The sequence below is a fragment of the Jaculus jaculus genome, chromosome 1, assembly GCF_020740685.1.
Source record: "Jaculus jaculus isolate mJacJac1 chromosome 1, mJacJac1.mat.Y.cur, whole genome shotgun sequence".
Lineage (NCBI taxonomy): Eukaryota > Metazoa > Chordata > Mammalia > Rodentia > Dipodidae > Jaculus > Jaculus jaculus.
This window is the reverse complement of record NC_059102.1, coordinates 182,291,046-182,307,701: the sequence shown is the minus strand read 5'-3', so window position 1 is coordinate 182,307,701 and position 16,656 is coordinate 182,291,046. Positions and strand designations below refer to the sequence as shown.

At 45.1% G+C, this 16,656-nt stretch overlaps 1 protein-coding gene across 1 annotated transcript in view; it reads right to left on the bottom strand.

Moving 5' to 3' along the window:
* Nucleotides 1-790: 790 nt before the first annotated feature.
* Pelp1 (proline, glutamate and leucine rich protein 1) overlaps nt 791-16,656 on the bottom strand; it is a 32,076-nt gene continuing 16,210 nt past the window's right edge. Inside the window, exons 6-17 of the mRNA XM_004657174.2 lie at nt 5,873-5,932; nt 5,444-5,594; nt 5,124-5,253; nt 4,896-4,983; nt 4,428-4,516; nt 4,233-4,349; nt 3,968-4,115; nt 3,684-3,843; nt 3,040-3,095; nt 2,666-2,875; nt 1,092-2,555; nt 791-939 (exon numbers count right to left, since the gene is read on the bottom strand). Of these exons, the coding sequence (XP_004657231.1) occupies nt 847-939; nt 1,092-2,555; nt 2,666-2,875; nt 3,040-3,095; nt 3,684-3,843; nt 3,968-4,115; nt 4,233-4,349; nt 4,428-4,516; nt 4,896-4,983; nt 5,124-5,253; nt 5,444-5,594; nt 5,873-5,932 (2,766 nt within the window). The 3' untranslated portion in view covers nt 791-846. The remainder of the gene's footprint in view (nt 940-1,091; nt 2,556-2,665; nt 2,876-3,039; nt 3,096-3,683; nt 3,844-3,967; nt 4,116-4,232; nt 4,350-4,427; nt 4,517-4,895; nt 4,984-5,123; nt 5,254-5,443; nt 5,595-5,872; nt 5,933-16,656) is intronic.

Below are 16,656 nucleotides of genomic sequence, written 5' to 3'. Positions count from 1 at the left end.
CCAAATCAACTATCAAGATCCCTTTAGCATGGAGTGTCCAAAGTTCAAATAAGTTCAAAGAATTCAATAACTAAGCTTCTAACAAAAACCCTCAGACTGTTCTTTCGGATTGAGGAACTCTAAGTGTACACTTACACAGGACTATTCACTAGGCCATTTAATCCCTCAAATTCACATATACTTGCCATCCCTGGATTACAGTATCAAAAGCAAGACTGTACCTCTCCTTGCAATACTACCTGCAGGTAGCCCTGCACAAACATAACACCAGAAAAGCAAAGGTAGACAGGAATAGTGGCACACATCTGTAATTCCAGCACTTGGAAAGTTGAGGCAGGAAGACTATGAATTCATGGTCAACCTGGGCTACAAAAGACCCTATCAAAAGGGAGAATGGGAGCTGAGCATGGTGGTGTACACCTTTAATCCCAGCACTTGATAGGCTGAGGTAAGAGGATCGCTGTGAGTTTGAGGCCAGCCTGAGACTACATAGTGAATTCCAGGTCAGCTTAGGCTAGAGCCAAGACCCTACCTTTAAAAAAAAAAAAAAAAAAAAAATGTATGAGTAGACATGGAGAAGGGAGCAGAGGGCAAGAAATCTACAATTCCAACATTCACTTGTTGAGTGACAGGACAATTCACTACTCCTCTAAGTTAAGGGTTTCTCCTCAGAACAGTGACGAAAACAGCCAGCTAAAGAAACACCAAGGACATCTGGAGATAACACCAACACCAGCGTACACCCAGGCTCCTGGCTGGGAACACTGTGTGTTAAGAGCTGGAACCAGCATAAATATCTACAGACATAACTTTATTGGACACAAAGTGTTGGGGTGCAGAGGAGGGCTAGGAGTCAGGCTCTGTGGTAGGCGGTGGCTTCTCATCATCAGGGGGACAATCGATGAAGTCAGCCAGCATGGCAGCTGTGTCATCCTGCTCCTTTTAGACACAAAGACACAAAATTCAATAGTCATACACATGTAGACAGAAGAGTGGGCCAGGCTAGGGCAAACCTCTTCCCTTCTCCAGCATGTGCATCCCTTCCTCAGCCAGCCTCCCCACTCCTGGTCCTTCCCAAGCTGCTCTCTTACCTTCGTTGGGAGAGCTGCAGTTTCGGCTTCTGTTTCCATCTCTTCATCTGCAGGCGTTTCTGGTGGGGGTGGTACCTCGTCACCCCCACCTTCAGTCCCCTCTTCCACCAGGGTTGGGGGAACAGAGGACTCTTCAACAAGCTCCTGAGGAGGTGACCCTGCTGTGGGGCTTCCCCCTTCTTTCTCTACCTCCTCCTGTGAGGGGACTACCTCAGGAGCCAAGTTCGGGGCCATCTCAGCCCCAGATCCCTTCTCTGCCCCTGGCTCCTCCACTTCCAGTAACAGCCCAGGTTCAGGTTCTGGCTCGGGCTGTACTTTAGGAGAGTCTGGTGGAGGCAGAGCTGGAGGCAGGGTTGGGGGCGGAGGTCCACCTTCTTCTATCTCCCCTTCTGCTGAACCAAACTCTACATCTTCTACCTCTTCCAACTCTTCTTCCTCTTCCTCCTCCTCTTCCTCTTCTTCTTCCTCTAACTCACCCTCTTCATCCTCAAATTCTTCCTCAAACTCTTCCTCCTCTTCTTCCTCTTCAAAATACTCTTCTTCATCTTCCTCTTCTTCCTCAAAGTCTTCCTCCTCCTCCTCTTCCTCTTCCTCCTCCTCTTCCTCTTCTTCCTCCTCCTCTTCATCACTACTATTGATATTAATAACTGTTAAATCTTCTTCCAGGGCGGGGGGTCCTCCCCCTGCGGGAGCTCCTTCAGGGACTAGCTGGGGTGGTGGAAGCGTGACAGCACCAGGACCAGGATGAGGAGGGGGCGGAGGAGGAGGTAGAGGCCCTGGGGTTGCAGGCAGTTCTTCAGAGTCCTCCTTAGCTGGCACAGGAGGGGAGGCAGTTGGTGGCGCAGTGGAAGCCACAGGAGGAGGAGGAGGTGTCCCTGAGCCTGAGGGTGGCGGGGGTGGTAGAGGTGGAAGCCCCTCAGGCACGATAACAACACTGTCATCAGAGTCACTTTCCAAGGAGATCTCCACATCAGATACCTCCTCCTTGTCATAATGAACAAAGGCTGGCCTTGGTACTCTTCCCCCAAAAGTTTCATCTGAGGGTACAGTGGGTGGAGGAGTACCACTAGGAGCAAGGACGGGGTCCTCATTGGAACTTGCACGGTGGTTCTCGGGGCCAGGAAGGAGCCGGGTTGGGACCGACACCAGACCTGGGACAGAGAGGCCTAAGTGGTTAGCTGAGGCTGGAGGTCCAGGACGTGAGGGCACAGGACCCGTGGAAGGCATGGGGCTGGCTGAGGGCATGGGGCCTGCTGAGGGCACAGGACCTGAAGAAGCAATGGGACCTATGGAGGGCATAGGGCCTGGGGGATGGAAGGGTGGAGCCCTGAATGAAGATGGGGCCTCAGGAGGAGGAACTGGGGCAGGGGTCGGGCAAGCAGTGCCCATAGTCTGCAGGGGAAGAACTCGGGGGTGTGTCAAAGCAGAACAGGTCACTAGTGCTTCTGAGCAGAAAGAGGAGACCTAGGGGAAGAAAGACCAAGAATGAACACCAGGAACACAGTGTCTCATGAGGTAAGCATCAGAACAAGAGAATCTAAGAACCAAAGAGGTTCAGTCTAGTCAGCAGTTACCTCCAGGCTATCTTCTCGCTGGCCAAGAGAGAAAGCTTGCAGGGCACAGGCAAGAGGAGGTGGGCAGCGAGGGGAAGGAGCCAGCAGTAGAGCCAGCAGCAGGCGGTAGAGCTCACGACGACAACAGGAGCTGTTATAAGGAGAGCTGCCCAGGACCTCACCCTGCTGCTGGATACTCATGACCAGGGGCAGGACCAGATCATGAAGTCGCTGAAAAGAACACAGAATATGTCTAGAAACTACACCAAGACCACCAAACCCTTCTATAGGGTCTCATTCCCAGGTTTCAATGACCCATTTCTGGGGTGCACACTTCCACATGCACAGAGTAGCAGCCCACTCCCCAGGTTCCGTGGGGACCAGGCTCTACTAACCCTGTGAGTCTCCTCCTTGATGAGAGGCCCACACATGAGAACGGTCCGACTGAGGCCTGGGAAGGGAATGGCATAAAAGAGGCAGGTTGAAGCACAAGGGTTCCTGAAACAAGCAGTCCACCAGGAGCACCCAGCTGCCATTGCCAACCCTGGGCAAGGCATTACCTTCTCTCAGTGCTTCCTCCAGTAGAAGATGGGGATAAGATCATGGAGATAATAAATTACAATGTACATTTATAAAGCTTGGGATTATAAATGTGCATCATACAGCTCTGTAAGGTGGTGGGCAATACAAAACATAGGACCCAGAGCATTAACGGTTCAGCATCCACCTTCTAATTTTTGCTCATGTTTTCTTGCACAAGAGGCATAGAAGCCACACCTAGCAGACTGCCCAGCTGGAAACATGAATGGGTAGGATTTCCTCTAAGTGTACCTGACACAGTACATACACAAAGTGCTTGTTGAGTACAAGTGACAACTGAGACTTTGGGGAGGCGGGGAAAACTACTTGATCCTCATAGCAAAACCAAGACCCCACTAATAGCACAGCTGTTTCTACTCCTTCCCAACATCACATGGCACTGTATACACCCTTCATTTTCCTATCTAGTCTTGAGGTACCACTTCAGGCCATCACCCACCTCTCAGCGCAGCTGCACACACATCACAATTGGCATTGATGTCTCCTTTCCGGTGGCTAGGAGGGGCCATAGCTTCCCCCATATCGAGCTTTAGCTTCTTGGGGGCACTGGGCTTTCCGCTTTGTAAACCTCCATCGGAGCTCCCATGGGGGCTGTGTAGCTGGTAGTGGAGGGAAAGACAAATCACAATATATGTACAAACAGAAGAGCACGACAATCAGGAGACAGGCACATGTGGACAATGGGCACAGGAGCACAGGGACAGAACTCAAGGTCTCATTCACCTTAAGGGCATCAGCTGGTGGGGAGATGTCACTGAGCAAGTGGGTGAGCAGAGCCTCTCCAGAGGCTCCTCCCTGAAGCACACCTGCTGAGGCTCCACAAACTTGCACCCACAGCTCTAAGATAGAATACACCTTGGTCCGAATGGTGCTGGAATATGAGCAAGGAAGGCGAGGTATGAACACAGAGCTACCACGTCTAGAGACCCTGAACCAATGGCATGTCCTCATCTACCCATTCCCCTCTATACCCTTCTTGGACGGTCACCTGTATGGCCTCTCCTGGCCTGGAGAGAGGGTGTCCCTCCCAGTGCTCCAGGCATTGAGGACCTGGGGAAGCAGGCGACTGATGAGGGTCCCGAAGCGCAGGAGCCGGCCTCCACACCTGAGAACAGAAATGAATGGAGGCCCTCATTTCCAGCATATTCACCCCCTTATCCACACCCTATCCAATCTCACTCACGCAAGGATGAGTGCAGAGAGCAGGTCCAAGGCTTCAATATGTATAGAGGGCAACAGAAGCAACCTCAGGGGACCATCTCCAAGCAAGCTCTGCAGACACATTCAGAAAAAAAGAGTGAGGAAAGAGTTAGGAAACTCACCCTCTAGCACTAGCTCTCCCAACAAAACCAAACCCCCATCCTTCACCATGCACAGAAAGGAGGGGGAAGATGGCTGAGCTTCCAAACAACAACTTAGCTAATTCTCAAATTTACCCTCCCTCCCCTGGGGCGGGAGGAGCACAGGCCACAAGTGGTCCTGGTCTACACAACATGAACAATGGCATATTTTTCAGGAAAGCATAGGGAGTAATGGTATACGGGTAAAGTAAGGAATTGCCAAGGACAACTTCAGGGATGAGAGTTTAGGTGCTTTCCTTGATGTCCCTGGGTCCTAAACAAGGGTAACATGCAGAGGACAGTCTACTCACAATATTCTTGCCACTGACACTGAGAATCCGACAAATGAGATCCAGAATTTCCTGCACTGGCATGGACACAGGAGCCACAAACTCAGAACTAAAGAGAATCACAGCAAGGAGAACTTCAGAGTAGCCTCTCAAGCATGATTCCATACAACCACCTCAACTCCAGCCACAAGCCCCAACTCCCTTCGAAATACACACACACACACACACACACACACACACACCACCTACCTGAGCATGAGCCCCAGGCAGCGGGCCAGTCCTGAAAACTTCTGCCGAAGCCGGAGCAGGATATGAGTATCACCATCTTCTGAGTGGGAAAGCAATGTCTCCACTCCAGGGCCTTCATTCTGCACAGAAGCTAAGCAGCAATACAACTTCCATATACATTCTGTCTTTCTCCCATTCCTTCTTTCTCATTTGTGGGAGATGACTCATCTATGTTCTCATCCATATTGTCTGGTAACCCACTGTCCTGCCCCTCTGGACCACACTCCCATTCCCTCCTGCCAAGCTCCCCAATCTATCCTATAAATAACCTTTGTCCCTACCTGTTTCTGCTCCCTCGTATAGGGCCCCCAGCAAGGTGTGCAGTGAGGCCAATAGGCTGTGGAGTTCCTGCTCCCAGTTCTCTGTGTGTTTCAGGCCCTGGGAAAAGCCAGCCCCTAAAGAGGGCAACCTAGAGTAACACTCGCAGGCCAGCTACAAAAGGGCAGAAAGTTTGTCAGAAGGGAACTAGCCCAGCCACAGGACTCTTACCCTACTAATGCCCAAGAGACCAGAGATAAGCAGGAGCTCAAGGGGCAGTGAGGCAAAGGGGCCCAGATGGTTACAGAAGTCAGAAGTCAGTAATTGTACAAGTTAATACAAAGGAAATAATAATGGGGTCCAAAGGCTGCAACAGAGAAAGCTAAGAATGAGCTGTAAGAGATGCTCCAGGTTCACAGCCCTGAGTTCTTTGCACCTTTTGTTCCCTTTACCTGCTGGAGCTGAGGGCTCAAGGCATCCACCCGAGACAGGAAAAATGAGGCCAGCTTGCCCTGGATGAGGGGGAAAGAAGGGAAGAGGCTGTGAGGCAGCTCTAGGAGGCAAAGAGGTACATTGATCCAATCCCATCAGCAGACTTTCTTTTCCTATATACACAGGAAGCACAATGCCCAGAAACAACTGTTGCCAGCATTTTTGTGGTCAAAATTTCTGCCATCAGTTCTGGTCCTTACCTTCGTGTCTAGGGGAAAGGACCTAACCCCTCCCACTGACAACTGGGCTCCCTATTGCCAATGCTGCAAAACGGCTATCATCTCTCTCAAGACAGAGTCCTAAAAAAGCAAGGCCCACAAAGCAACTCTATTAGCTTAGACACAGAAATGAGGGTACAAAGTAGAACTGAGTACTATCCAGAGGTATGAAGACTGGACCAGGTCAGAAGAGATGAGCAGTGTGGTTGAGCAGAGCAAAACCCAAAAAACTCAGAGCAGCCACCTGTCAATCACGAGTCTTCTCTGCCTAGGGCTTTCTCTGAGTGTTCCACCTCAGGCCCACAGTTGATTTAGGGTAGAATAAAAGGGGCTCAGGAAAGGAAAAAGCCCATCATTACTTTTAGTAAGTTATAAGTGAAATGTAGTGCTTCTCTCAATTTTAAACATAAAAATCAGCAGTACTTGTGCTGCCACTAATGAACTCACTCATTCTCACTTCACATTAGAATTGTAATATAGTAGACTGGAAGGATGGCTTAGCGGTAAGGTGCTTGCTTGCCTGCAAAGTCAAAGGACCGACGTTTGATTCCCCAGGACCCACATAAGCCAGATGCACAAGGTGACGCATGCATCTGGAGTTTGTTTGAAGTGGCTGGAAGCCCTGGAGCACCCATTCTCTCTCTTTCTCTCTCAAATACATAAATTTTTTTTTTTTTTTGATTTTTCAAGGTAAGGTCTCACTCTAGCCCAGGCTGACCTGGAACTCACTATGCAGTCTCAGGGTGGCCTCGAACTGACGGCGATCCTCCTACCTCTGCCTCCCGAGTGCTGGGATTAAAGGCATGCGCCACCATGCCTGGCTCAAATACATAAATTTTTTTTTTTTTGTTTTTTTTTGTTTTTCGAGGTAGGGTCTCACTCTGGTCCAGGCTGACCTGGAATTAACTCTGTAGTCTCAGGGTGGCCTTGAACTCTCGGCAATCCTCCTACCTCTGCCTCCCGTCAAATACATAAATTTTAAAAAAATGTTTTTAATTGTAATGTATCTCATACCTGCTACATACATCACTAATTTAAAATTACAGCATTATTGATGCCTGGATAAATGTATATACTATGCTTATCAAACTTCCCAGTAAGCACTTCTCTTAATATTTATACTCATATTAAAACTACTCTCACTTTGGGTAGAGAATCTTCTCTTTTCGGATGGCAGTGACCTTGGGACAACTCAGAAGGTACCATGGTACTGGAAAGAAGTGACTAGAGTATCGAGTAATATCTCGAACATACCTTACAAGGCTTAGGGTCTAATGTGGAAGAGGTGGTGGAAAGAACTTAAGAGCCAAAGGAAGGGTAGGACTCCTTACAACGTGCTCCCTCCAGGCATAAAATGGCTTGGATATTCATGACCTCATAGTGCCTGACACTACCTACATAAGACCATCATAAAAGGAGGAAAAGATGATGACATCAAAATAAGAGACTGATTGAGATGGGGAGGAGATATGATGGAGAATGGAATTTCAAAGGGGAAAATGGGGGATATTTTTTATAATCATGGAAAATGTTAATAAAAATTGAGAAAAAAATAAAAATAAAAGAAATTACAGCATTATAAGAACTAGATCTTAGTCTCTAGATCTCTATGATACTGCCACACCCATTGTGAATATAAGCAGGGCTCAGTCACCCGAGTTTCCAGTTCTCCATCTCCTCCTAGCTGTTTGCTGTGAGCAATCCACATGTGTGCCTTACAGCACTTCCCAATGTAGACCAGCTCCCTAGACCTTTCTTGCCTGACTCAGTAATTTCAACATCAACACAGATGATGCAGATATGCAAGTGACAATGTGGAACTCATGACTGCTTGCTTAAAAGCCCCATCCCAGGGGAAACCCATTTGGAGCATACCCTGGAGTCAATGCATGCTGGCCCATGGATCTTGGGTATGTATATATGTGGTCTCAGGTGTTCCATGTACCTAATACAGTCCCTAAAGAACTTGTTACTAATAAAACTTTTAGATCTATATTTCTCCTAACCATTGAAGGAATGCTCTCCAACTTAAAATTTCTATTAAGGGTAGATGGCTTGCCTAACATTCAGGAATCCCTGGGCTCAGTCCCCAGTACCACATTAACAGGGTGTGGCAAAGCATACCTATAACCCTTAGAAAATGGAGGTAGAAGGGTTCAAGGTCACCCTTGGTTACACAGCACGCTCAAGGCCAGTCTAGGGTACTAGATACTTTGTCTAAAAGTTTCTACGTTAAAACAAGATCATATTAACATATTAATAATTTAGTATATACTATTCTGTAGATATTTGTATCTATTTATTAGAGAAAGAGAGAGAATGGGCACACCAGGGCTTCTAGCTGCTACAAACAAACTCCAGATGCATGCACCACTATGTACATCTGGCTTACGTATATTCTAGGAGGTCGAACCTGGGTCTTTAGGTTTTGCAGGCAAGTGCCTTAACCTCTAAGCCAGTCAGCTCTCCAACCCACTCTGTGAATATTTTGATTATATTTCAGTACAGTAGGTTTGCTTACAATTTCACTCATTTTGGTTTATGGAAATAAAAACCATTATTATGGGTTAGAGAGATGGCTCAGCAGTTAAGGTACTTGCCTGCAAAGTTGAACAACCCGGGTTCATTTCCCTAGTACCCAGGTAAAGCCAGATGCACAAAGTGGTGCATGCATCTGGAGTCTGTCTGCAGTGGCTAGAGGTCCTGATGTGCCCACTCTTTCTGTGTCTGTTTGAAAATAAATTAAAAAAAAAAATGTTTAAAACCATTATTATGGGAGAACTAGGGATATAACACAGTGGTACAATGCTTGCCTAGCCTGCACAAGACCCTGGTTTGAGCCCCAAATCCCCACAACAAAAAAGGAAGGGAAGAAGGGAGGGAAAACTACTCTAAGTAGAGGTAAAAGGCAGAACAAAGAGTATACCACTAGGGATTAAGAAGGGAAAACAAAATTTCTACCTTCAAAAATATGCCATCATGCTATGGAGCTAAATAGTTCTCAAAGGAAGAAATACAAATGGCATATAAGCATCTAAAAAAATGTTCTATGTCACGAGTCATCAGGGAAATGCAGATTAAAACTACATTGAGATTCCATCTCACTCCTGTCAGATTGGCCACCATCATGAAAACAAATGATCATAAATGTTGGCGGGGATGTGGAAAAAAAGAAACCCTTCTACACTGCTGGTGGGAATGCAATCTGGTCCAGCCATTGTGGAAATCAGTGTGGAGGTTCCTAAAACAGCTAAAGATTGATCTACCATATGACCCAGCTATAGCACTCCTAGGCATATATCCAAAGGACTCATCTCATTTCCTTAGAAGTACGTGCTCAACCATGTTTATTGCTGCTCAATTTATAATAGCTGGGAAATGGAACCAGCCTAGATGTCCCTCAACTGATGAGTGGATAATGAAGATGTGGCACATTTATAGAATGGAGTTCTACTCAGTGGTAAAGAAAAATGAAGTTATGAAATTTGCAGAAAAATGGATGGACCTGGAAAGGATTATACTAAGTGAGGTAACCCAGCCCCAGAAAGCCAAGCACCACATATTCTTTCTCACATGTGGATCCTAGCTACAGATGATTGGGCTTCTGCGTGAAAATGAAAATACTTAGTAGCAGAGGCCAGTAAGGTAAAAAGGAGACATAAAGGGTAGAGAAAGGAAGGGAGGAGGATACTTAATAGGTTGATATTGTATATATGTAATTACAATGATTGTAATGGGGAGGTAATATGATGGAGAATGGAATTTCAAATGGGAAAGTGTGGGGGTGGGGAGGGAGGGAATTACCATGGGATATATTTTATAATCATGGAAAATGTTAATAAAAATTAATAAATAAATAAAAAAAATATGCCATCATTAAGAAGTCAAAAAAATTATATGGAAAGCAATGCCAACATGGGCACTATACAAAAACAGATAGAGTAAGTTGGCGCTGATATGGGTGAGACCAAGCTAGGCCTAAAAGAAGGGCTAGATCCACAGCATGAGGCCAGAGTGGGAGAAAGCATGAAGGAAAGCTTCAGAGGACGCCAAAGGAAACACAGACTGACACCCTAACTCCCAGGCCTCGAAGTTACGTTTACCCGAGGCATGCAACGCGACAAGCGCAAAGGCAGACTCCTGAAAACGTCTTAGCCAGGGGTAACAGCTACAAGGCAACGCACACAGGGAAGCAACCAGACAGAAGCTTCTGGAAACATGTGGGTTAGACCTCTCCCCCAAGGACACCTCCTGCTTTCTGATGATGGAGTTATAGTTAGTTTCTTACATTACACTGCAAGACCTTTAATAATCGCAAGACAAGCAGTTTGCTGTGGACAGTCTCAAGCAGTAGAAGTAGCCACTTCTATTGGAGCCTTAAGAGGGTCTTTGCCTGTCTGATGTGGTACAGTTCTAAAATAGTGCAAAACTAGAGTTACTATCCCAGGTCTCCGGATTCACCAGCTTCTGGACCCAGCGAAGATAGTTCTTAGATAGCAAAGTCTGAACTCAGTGGCACTTGGTCTTTTAGCCAAGTTACTGCTCAGACTTTCCCTAAGACTTTGGCTCAAAGAGCTGGGCCAAGGCCACCAGAAGTCTGCTGTGTGCCTGCAAGAGAGCCAAGTACATGAAAGCAACAAGGCTCTACCACACTCTGCCATGGCTGATCCACCAAACAAGCTAGTCATGAGCTGGAGGAATGGCTTAGCAGTTAAGGCGTTTGCCTGCAAAGCTAAAGGACTGAGGTTCGATTCCCCAGGACCCACATTAGCCAAATGTACAAGGTGGTGCATGTGTCTGGAGTTCATTTGCAGTGGCTGGAGACCTTGGCATGCCCATTCTCCCTCTCTCCTTCTGCCAAATAAATAAATAAAAATAAAAACATTAAAAAAAATAAGCCAGTCATATCTTGCTTGGAACATTTCACTCCAAACATGTGTGCACGTGTGCGTGCGTGCGTGTGTGTGCACGCACACGCAGCATATCCTGTGTGGCTAGTCACTCATTCTCATTACAAGGAACTACTAGTCAATTGGAGGAGAAGGCTGGAGGCCAAGTCTCACAGAGTGTAACTCCAGGGGTCAGGGTGCTTAAAATTACGTGGAGGGAGAAAAACCCAAGATAGGAGATAGCAATTGCACTCTATCCCCACACACCACCCTGTCACCTCCTTTCCCTAGCAAGTGGGTATGAGAAAGGTAAGTACTTAGAAATGGCAATGCTCACTTTCCTCAATACTGGTCAGCAAGATTTCACAAATAAAGACTGCCCCCAAGAGCCCTTAACCGGGGCCTCTACATAAAACAGACTCTCTCAAATGTTGGCAAGACACAAAGCCAAAATCCTCAAGACAATTTTCCAAACAACACTTAATTCTAAAAAATTTTATTTTCAAATATTTTATTTTTATTCATTTATTTGACAGAGAAAGACAGAGAGAGACAGAAAGAAAGGGTACACCAGAGGCTCTACCCACTGCAAACAAACTCCAGATGTGTGCACCCCCTTGTACATCTGGCTAATGTGGGTCCTGGGGAACCAAACCAGGGTACTTTGGCTTTGCAGGCAAACACCTCAACCGTGAAGCCATCCCTCCAGCCCCAGACAACACTTACTTCTTACAAGGGTGGGGTGAACACACCTTGCAAACTTTATTGTTTGGTTTGGAATGAGTATTTAAAATGTAGGCCATTAACTCCAAAAACTCACCATCTGACAAAAGCTGAATTATAGATGAATTCTCCTGGCTATTCATCCTGAAAACTAAGAAAACACTGAAGAATACCTGGCATTTTGCCTTCAAATTTCCATCCCACAGGTTAACAATTTCCATTCCACTTCCACTCAAAGATACAGGTACTCACAAACACCAAACTGCGCTGAATCAAATAGACAACTATGGGAAAACTTCACAAACTTTCCGACTGTGACAACTGCTTGATGCCTTGCATAACTTGAAAAATTAACTCACTGAACATAGGCATTTTTACTAAACTTGGTATAATAGTATGTGTGTGGAGTGGAGGGACTTTACTAAGTAATCATTCATAAAACCCATGAATTAATCCAAATATCTGAACAAGCTCTTTCCTGGCCTGGGATTTTGGCTCAGTGGGGGAAAAAAAAAATCTAGTCTGCTCACTGAGAAACAGCATCTCCTTGGGGACTTGACACCATAGATAGCCGGGTACAATGGTTTTCCCTTATCCACAAGGAGTATGTTTCAAGACTCCCTCCTCCAGTAGGTGCCTTAAGCCACAGAAAATCCCAAAACCTATATAATGTTGCTTTTTGTTTTTATTTATTTATGGTTATTTGAGACAAGATCTGACACTACATAGCTCAGGCTGGTCCCAAACTCATGATCTTATTTCCTCAGTCTCTTGAGTGCACCAGGCCTATCTGTTTTTCTTATACTTGTATCTATGATAAGTTTGACTTGTAAATCTAGCACAGCAAGAGCCTAACACCTAGCAATAATAATCTAACAATTATACTAGTCTATAGCAATGAAAGTTACAGTAGTATACAATCTCTAGCTCTCAATATCTTAGTAGACATCTGTTATCAGATAGTATTTGTGATCAAGTAACCCTTATTTTGCCTTATCATTATCTCAAAGCACGTGATTGATGCTGTCTATTCTGGTAAGCCAAAGAGAAGCCAGAAGGTCTTCCTTCAAAAGAAAAGGTGAAAGTCCTTAACTTAATAGGGAAAGAAAAATATTATGTTAAGATTTCTACACTGTTGATGTGACAGGAATCTGGTCTAGCCACTGTGGACATCAGTGTGGAAGTTCCTAAGACATCTACAAATAGATCTACTATATGACCCAGGTATAGCAGTCCTAGGTATATATCCTAAGGACTCATCTCACTACCTTAGATATACTTGCTCAACCATATTTATTGCCACTGTATTCACAATAGCAAGGAAATGGAACCAGCCTAGATGTCCCTGATGGGGGATAATGAATATGTGGTATGTTTACACAATGGAGTTCTACTCAGTAGTAAAGAAAATGAAATTGTGAAATATGCAGGAAAATGTATGGATCTGGAAAGGATTGTAATTAGTACAGTATCCCAGGCCCAGAAAGCCAAATGTCACATGTTCTCTCTCATATGGGATACTAGCTACAAATGATTGGAATTCTATGAGAGTTAGAATAAAACTCAGTAGCAAAGGCCAGTAAATTAGATAGGGGATATAAAGTGAACAGAAAGGGTGGGAGGAGGGGACTTAAGAGGATAGTATAACAAATATGTAAGTAGAAGAACAGATTAATGGGGGGGGGGGGAATGGCCTGAGTGAGGTCAGGGGAAGAGATTGAGTAAAGGAAAGATGGAGGGAGGGCTAATCAAAATCTAAGAGGATATAAATAAGTCATATGTAAACCTACTTTTTTGGACAATGGAACACCCAGAAGTCACTGATTGTTACTAGAAAATTTTCAGTGTCAAGGATAGTGAGGAGGTTCAGATGGGCTAAGCATGAGAATCAATTCTCAGAATGTCCTTGGAGCAGGGGGAACTGAGGTCATGGGACTTCAGCAAGCTGAAGTCAACAAGAAGAATACTTCTTGGCCACAAGACTGAATGTTTTGCCTATGCTCAGGCCTCTTGAGAATGTGGTTTCTGCTTAGATAAAGGTGTTTTACATGCCTGAGTTACTATGAAGTTTAATTGGGGACATAAACCATCACTGCTTTGTTCAATGTTATTAAGAAAGAAGTTATACTATCTGTCAATTATTGTGTGCACTAGAAAAACTGTTTTAACAAACACCTGGTGTATATGAAGTGAGTTTTGGACTGAGAGATTTAAGATTTTTAAGCTATTACTGTCACTTTTGGTAGAGAATCTTCTCTTTTCAGATGGCAGTGACCTTGGAATGACTCAGAAGGCATCATGGTGCTGGAAAGAAGTGACAGGAGTACTCAGTACTGCAATACCTCTATCATACCCTCCAAGGCTCAGGGTCTATTGTGGAAGAGGTGGTGGAAAGAATGAGCCAAAGGAAGGGTAGGACTCCTTACAATGTGCTCCCCCCAGACACAAAATGGCCTGGATATCCATGACCTCACAGTGCCTGACACTATATAGACAAGACCATCAAAATAGGAGGAAAAGATCATGACATCAAAATAAAAGAGACTGATTGAAAGGGGGAAGGGATATGATGGAGAATGCAGTTTCAAAGGGCAAAGAGGGAGGAGAGAGGGCATTACCATGGGATATTTTTTTTTTTAATCATGGAAGTTGTTAATAAAAGATTTTTAAGCTGAAAAACCTCAAGCAAGTTAAAATTACAGGCACTGAGACTGGTCTTAGGTAACTGAACCTGCTACTATCAAAACATTAGCAATCTTAAGGAAGATGGCCCAACTGCTTTACATTAAAACAATAAAGATGGCCAGGCATGGTGGCGCACACCTTTAATCCCAGCACTTGGGAGGCAGAGGTAGGGGGATCGCTGTGAGTTTGAGGCCCTCCAGGACTCCATAGTGAATTCCAGGTCAGCCTGGGCTAGAGTGAGACCCTACCTCAAAAAACCAAAACAAATAAATAAATAAAAATAAAAATAAATAAAATAAAATGACAGGCAGGGGTAAAACCCTCAAGACCTTTAAAAAAAAAATAATAAAGATGCCAGAGGAAAGATGATCATAAAAACGCAAACTCCTTTGGAAAGAATTGACTAGAGAAGGAACCTGTTTTTCAAGGTTATGATTTATTTTGACCCTGAAGTAAAAATATAGCTGTGTCCTGCACACCTGGTATTTGTTTCAGAAGCATAAAAAAATCACAAGAAGTGGTCATGAATTATACACAGTTCCAGGAGCCGCTGCCGAGAAGCAGCATGAGGCAGTGCCTGATGCCCTGATAGGCTGAAAGAGCCTTTGGAAGATGGACCATGGTTTGCATGAAGACCTGAAGATGTTTTGGATATACCAGGACTGTGCAAGGGCTACCTTTGGCCTAGGATGTAAGTGGTCGCTGGGTATTCTGCCCAGCTGGAGGGGTGGAATTAGAAAATGTGGAGACTGTCAGTCTCTGGTTATATTGAACTTGAACTACAAAAGTCTGATGTTTGTTTGATGGTGGTTGAGTTTACACTGTTTTAGTCTCTCCTTACTACACATTATACCAGTTGAAAATGTTCATTATGTGCTTTTAAATGGTAAAAGTATTTAACTTGTTTGATTTTACAGGACTTACCATCTTAAATTGGTCAAGACTGTGGGGACCTTTGAAACTGAACTGAGTACAATTTATAATGTGTGATGATTATGACTCTATTGGGGGTCAGGAGCAGAATGTGGTAGTTTGAATATATAGTCCCCAAAATATTCAATGTTTTATTAGTTTGTAGTTTACATCTACAGCCACCTTGCTGGAGACAGTGTCACTGGGAGGGTCTCAAGGTGTGGTGGTAGGTTTGAGATTTCAATCTAAAGATATGCAAAGTGTGCCTAGCTGGAGTTCCTGAAGTGTGCTGTGCTGTGTGGCCTTTAGGCTGGTGCTCCTCTCTCTGTCTGGTCCTGTGAAAAGCCAGCTTCTTCTGCCATTATAGAACTTCCCCTGGATCTGTAAGCTTCAGTAAATATCCCTTCATCTAAAAGTTCATCTCAGCAAACCTGAAAGCTGTCTGCTACCGTTAAACACCACTAAAGAGATCATAGCACATTTACCCATGGAGCTCCACACATGACTCACAACCCTTTTCAAGGGAGTGATCGACACAGCCAAAACATCACAGCTAGCACTATACTTAAAGCCATGGTTGATTTACTGGCCATGCAAGATATACCCACCAGCGCAATAGTGGTACACAGGTTATGGGGGTAATCAACTGCTCTCTGACTGGATATGAGGCTCCATCAGTAGGAGGGAATTCATGCATGCCTGATATTGTGAGCCAAATCAGAAGACTATGGCTGGGAAGGTCACAGACCCAAAAGGAAGCTTCCACTGTTCTTTGGCTAAATGGAGAGGTTATGCTACTCAAAGTCTTCTAAATGTCTATGTGTATTCCCTTCAATCCATGCTGCTCTCAACTCTTGGCTAGAGATCCTGCTTCTTACAGATGCTAGCAAATACTGGGGAGGCCCAAGACCATCAAACAGATGAAAGAAAGCCCAGTGCCGAGAACTGGGCTAGTCATCTCTATCACACAGTCAGGGGCCAGAAAATACAGAGTGGGAGAAGGATTAAATGTAAGTGCTGCTCTCGCTGCTCACCAGAAAACCTTCTCCAGGGAGAGGCTGGTACACACCAGAGAGACTCAAACTCATCTAAGCAAAAGGAAAGAGATTGCTGAGAGCTCACCACTAAAGGAGACTTCTAATAAGCCCTCTGTGGCTCAGGGAAGACAGGAAAAAGGGGCTAGAAAGAATTTAAGAGCCACAGGATGGGAAAGCATACTATGAGGCACTGTTTTACACCATAGGAACCCACTGATACATTCACAACCCCACTGAGGAGGACCCTCAAGGGAACTGGGATAGAGGAAAGGGGACAAAA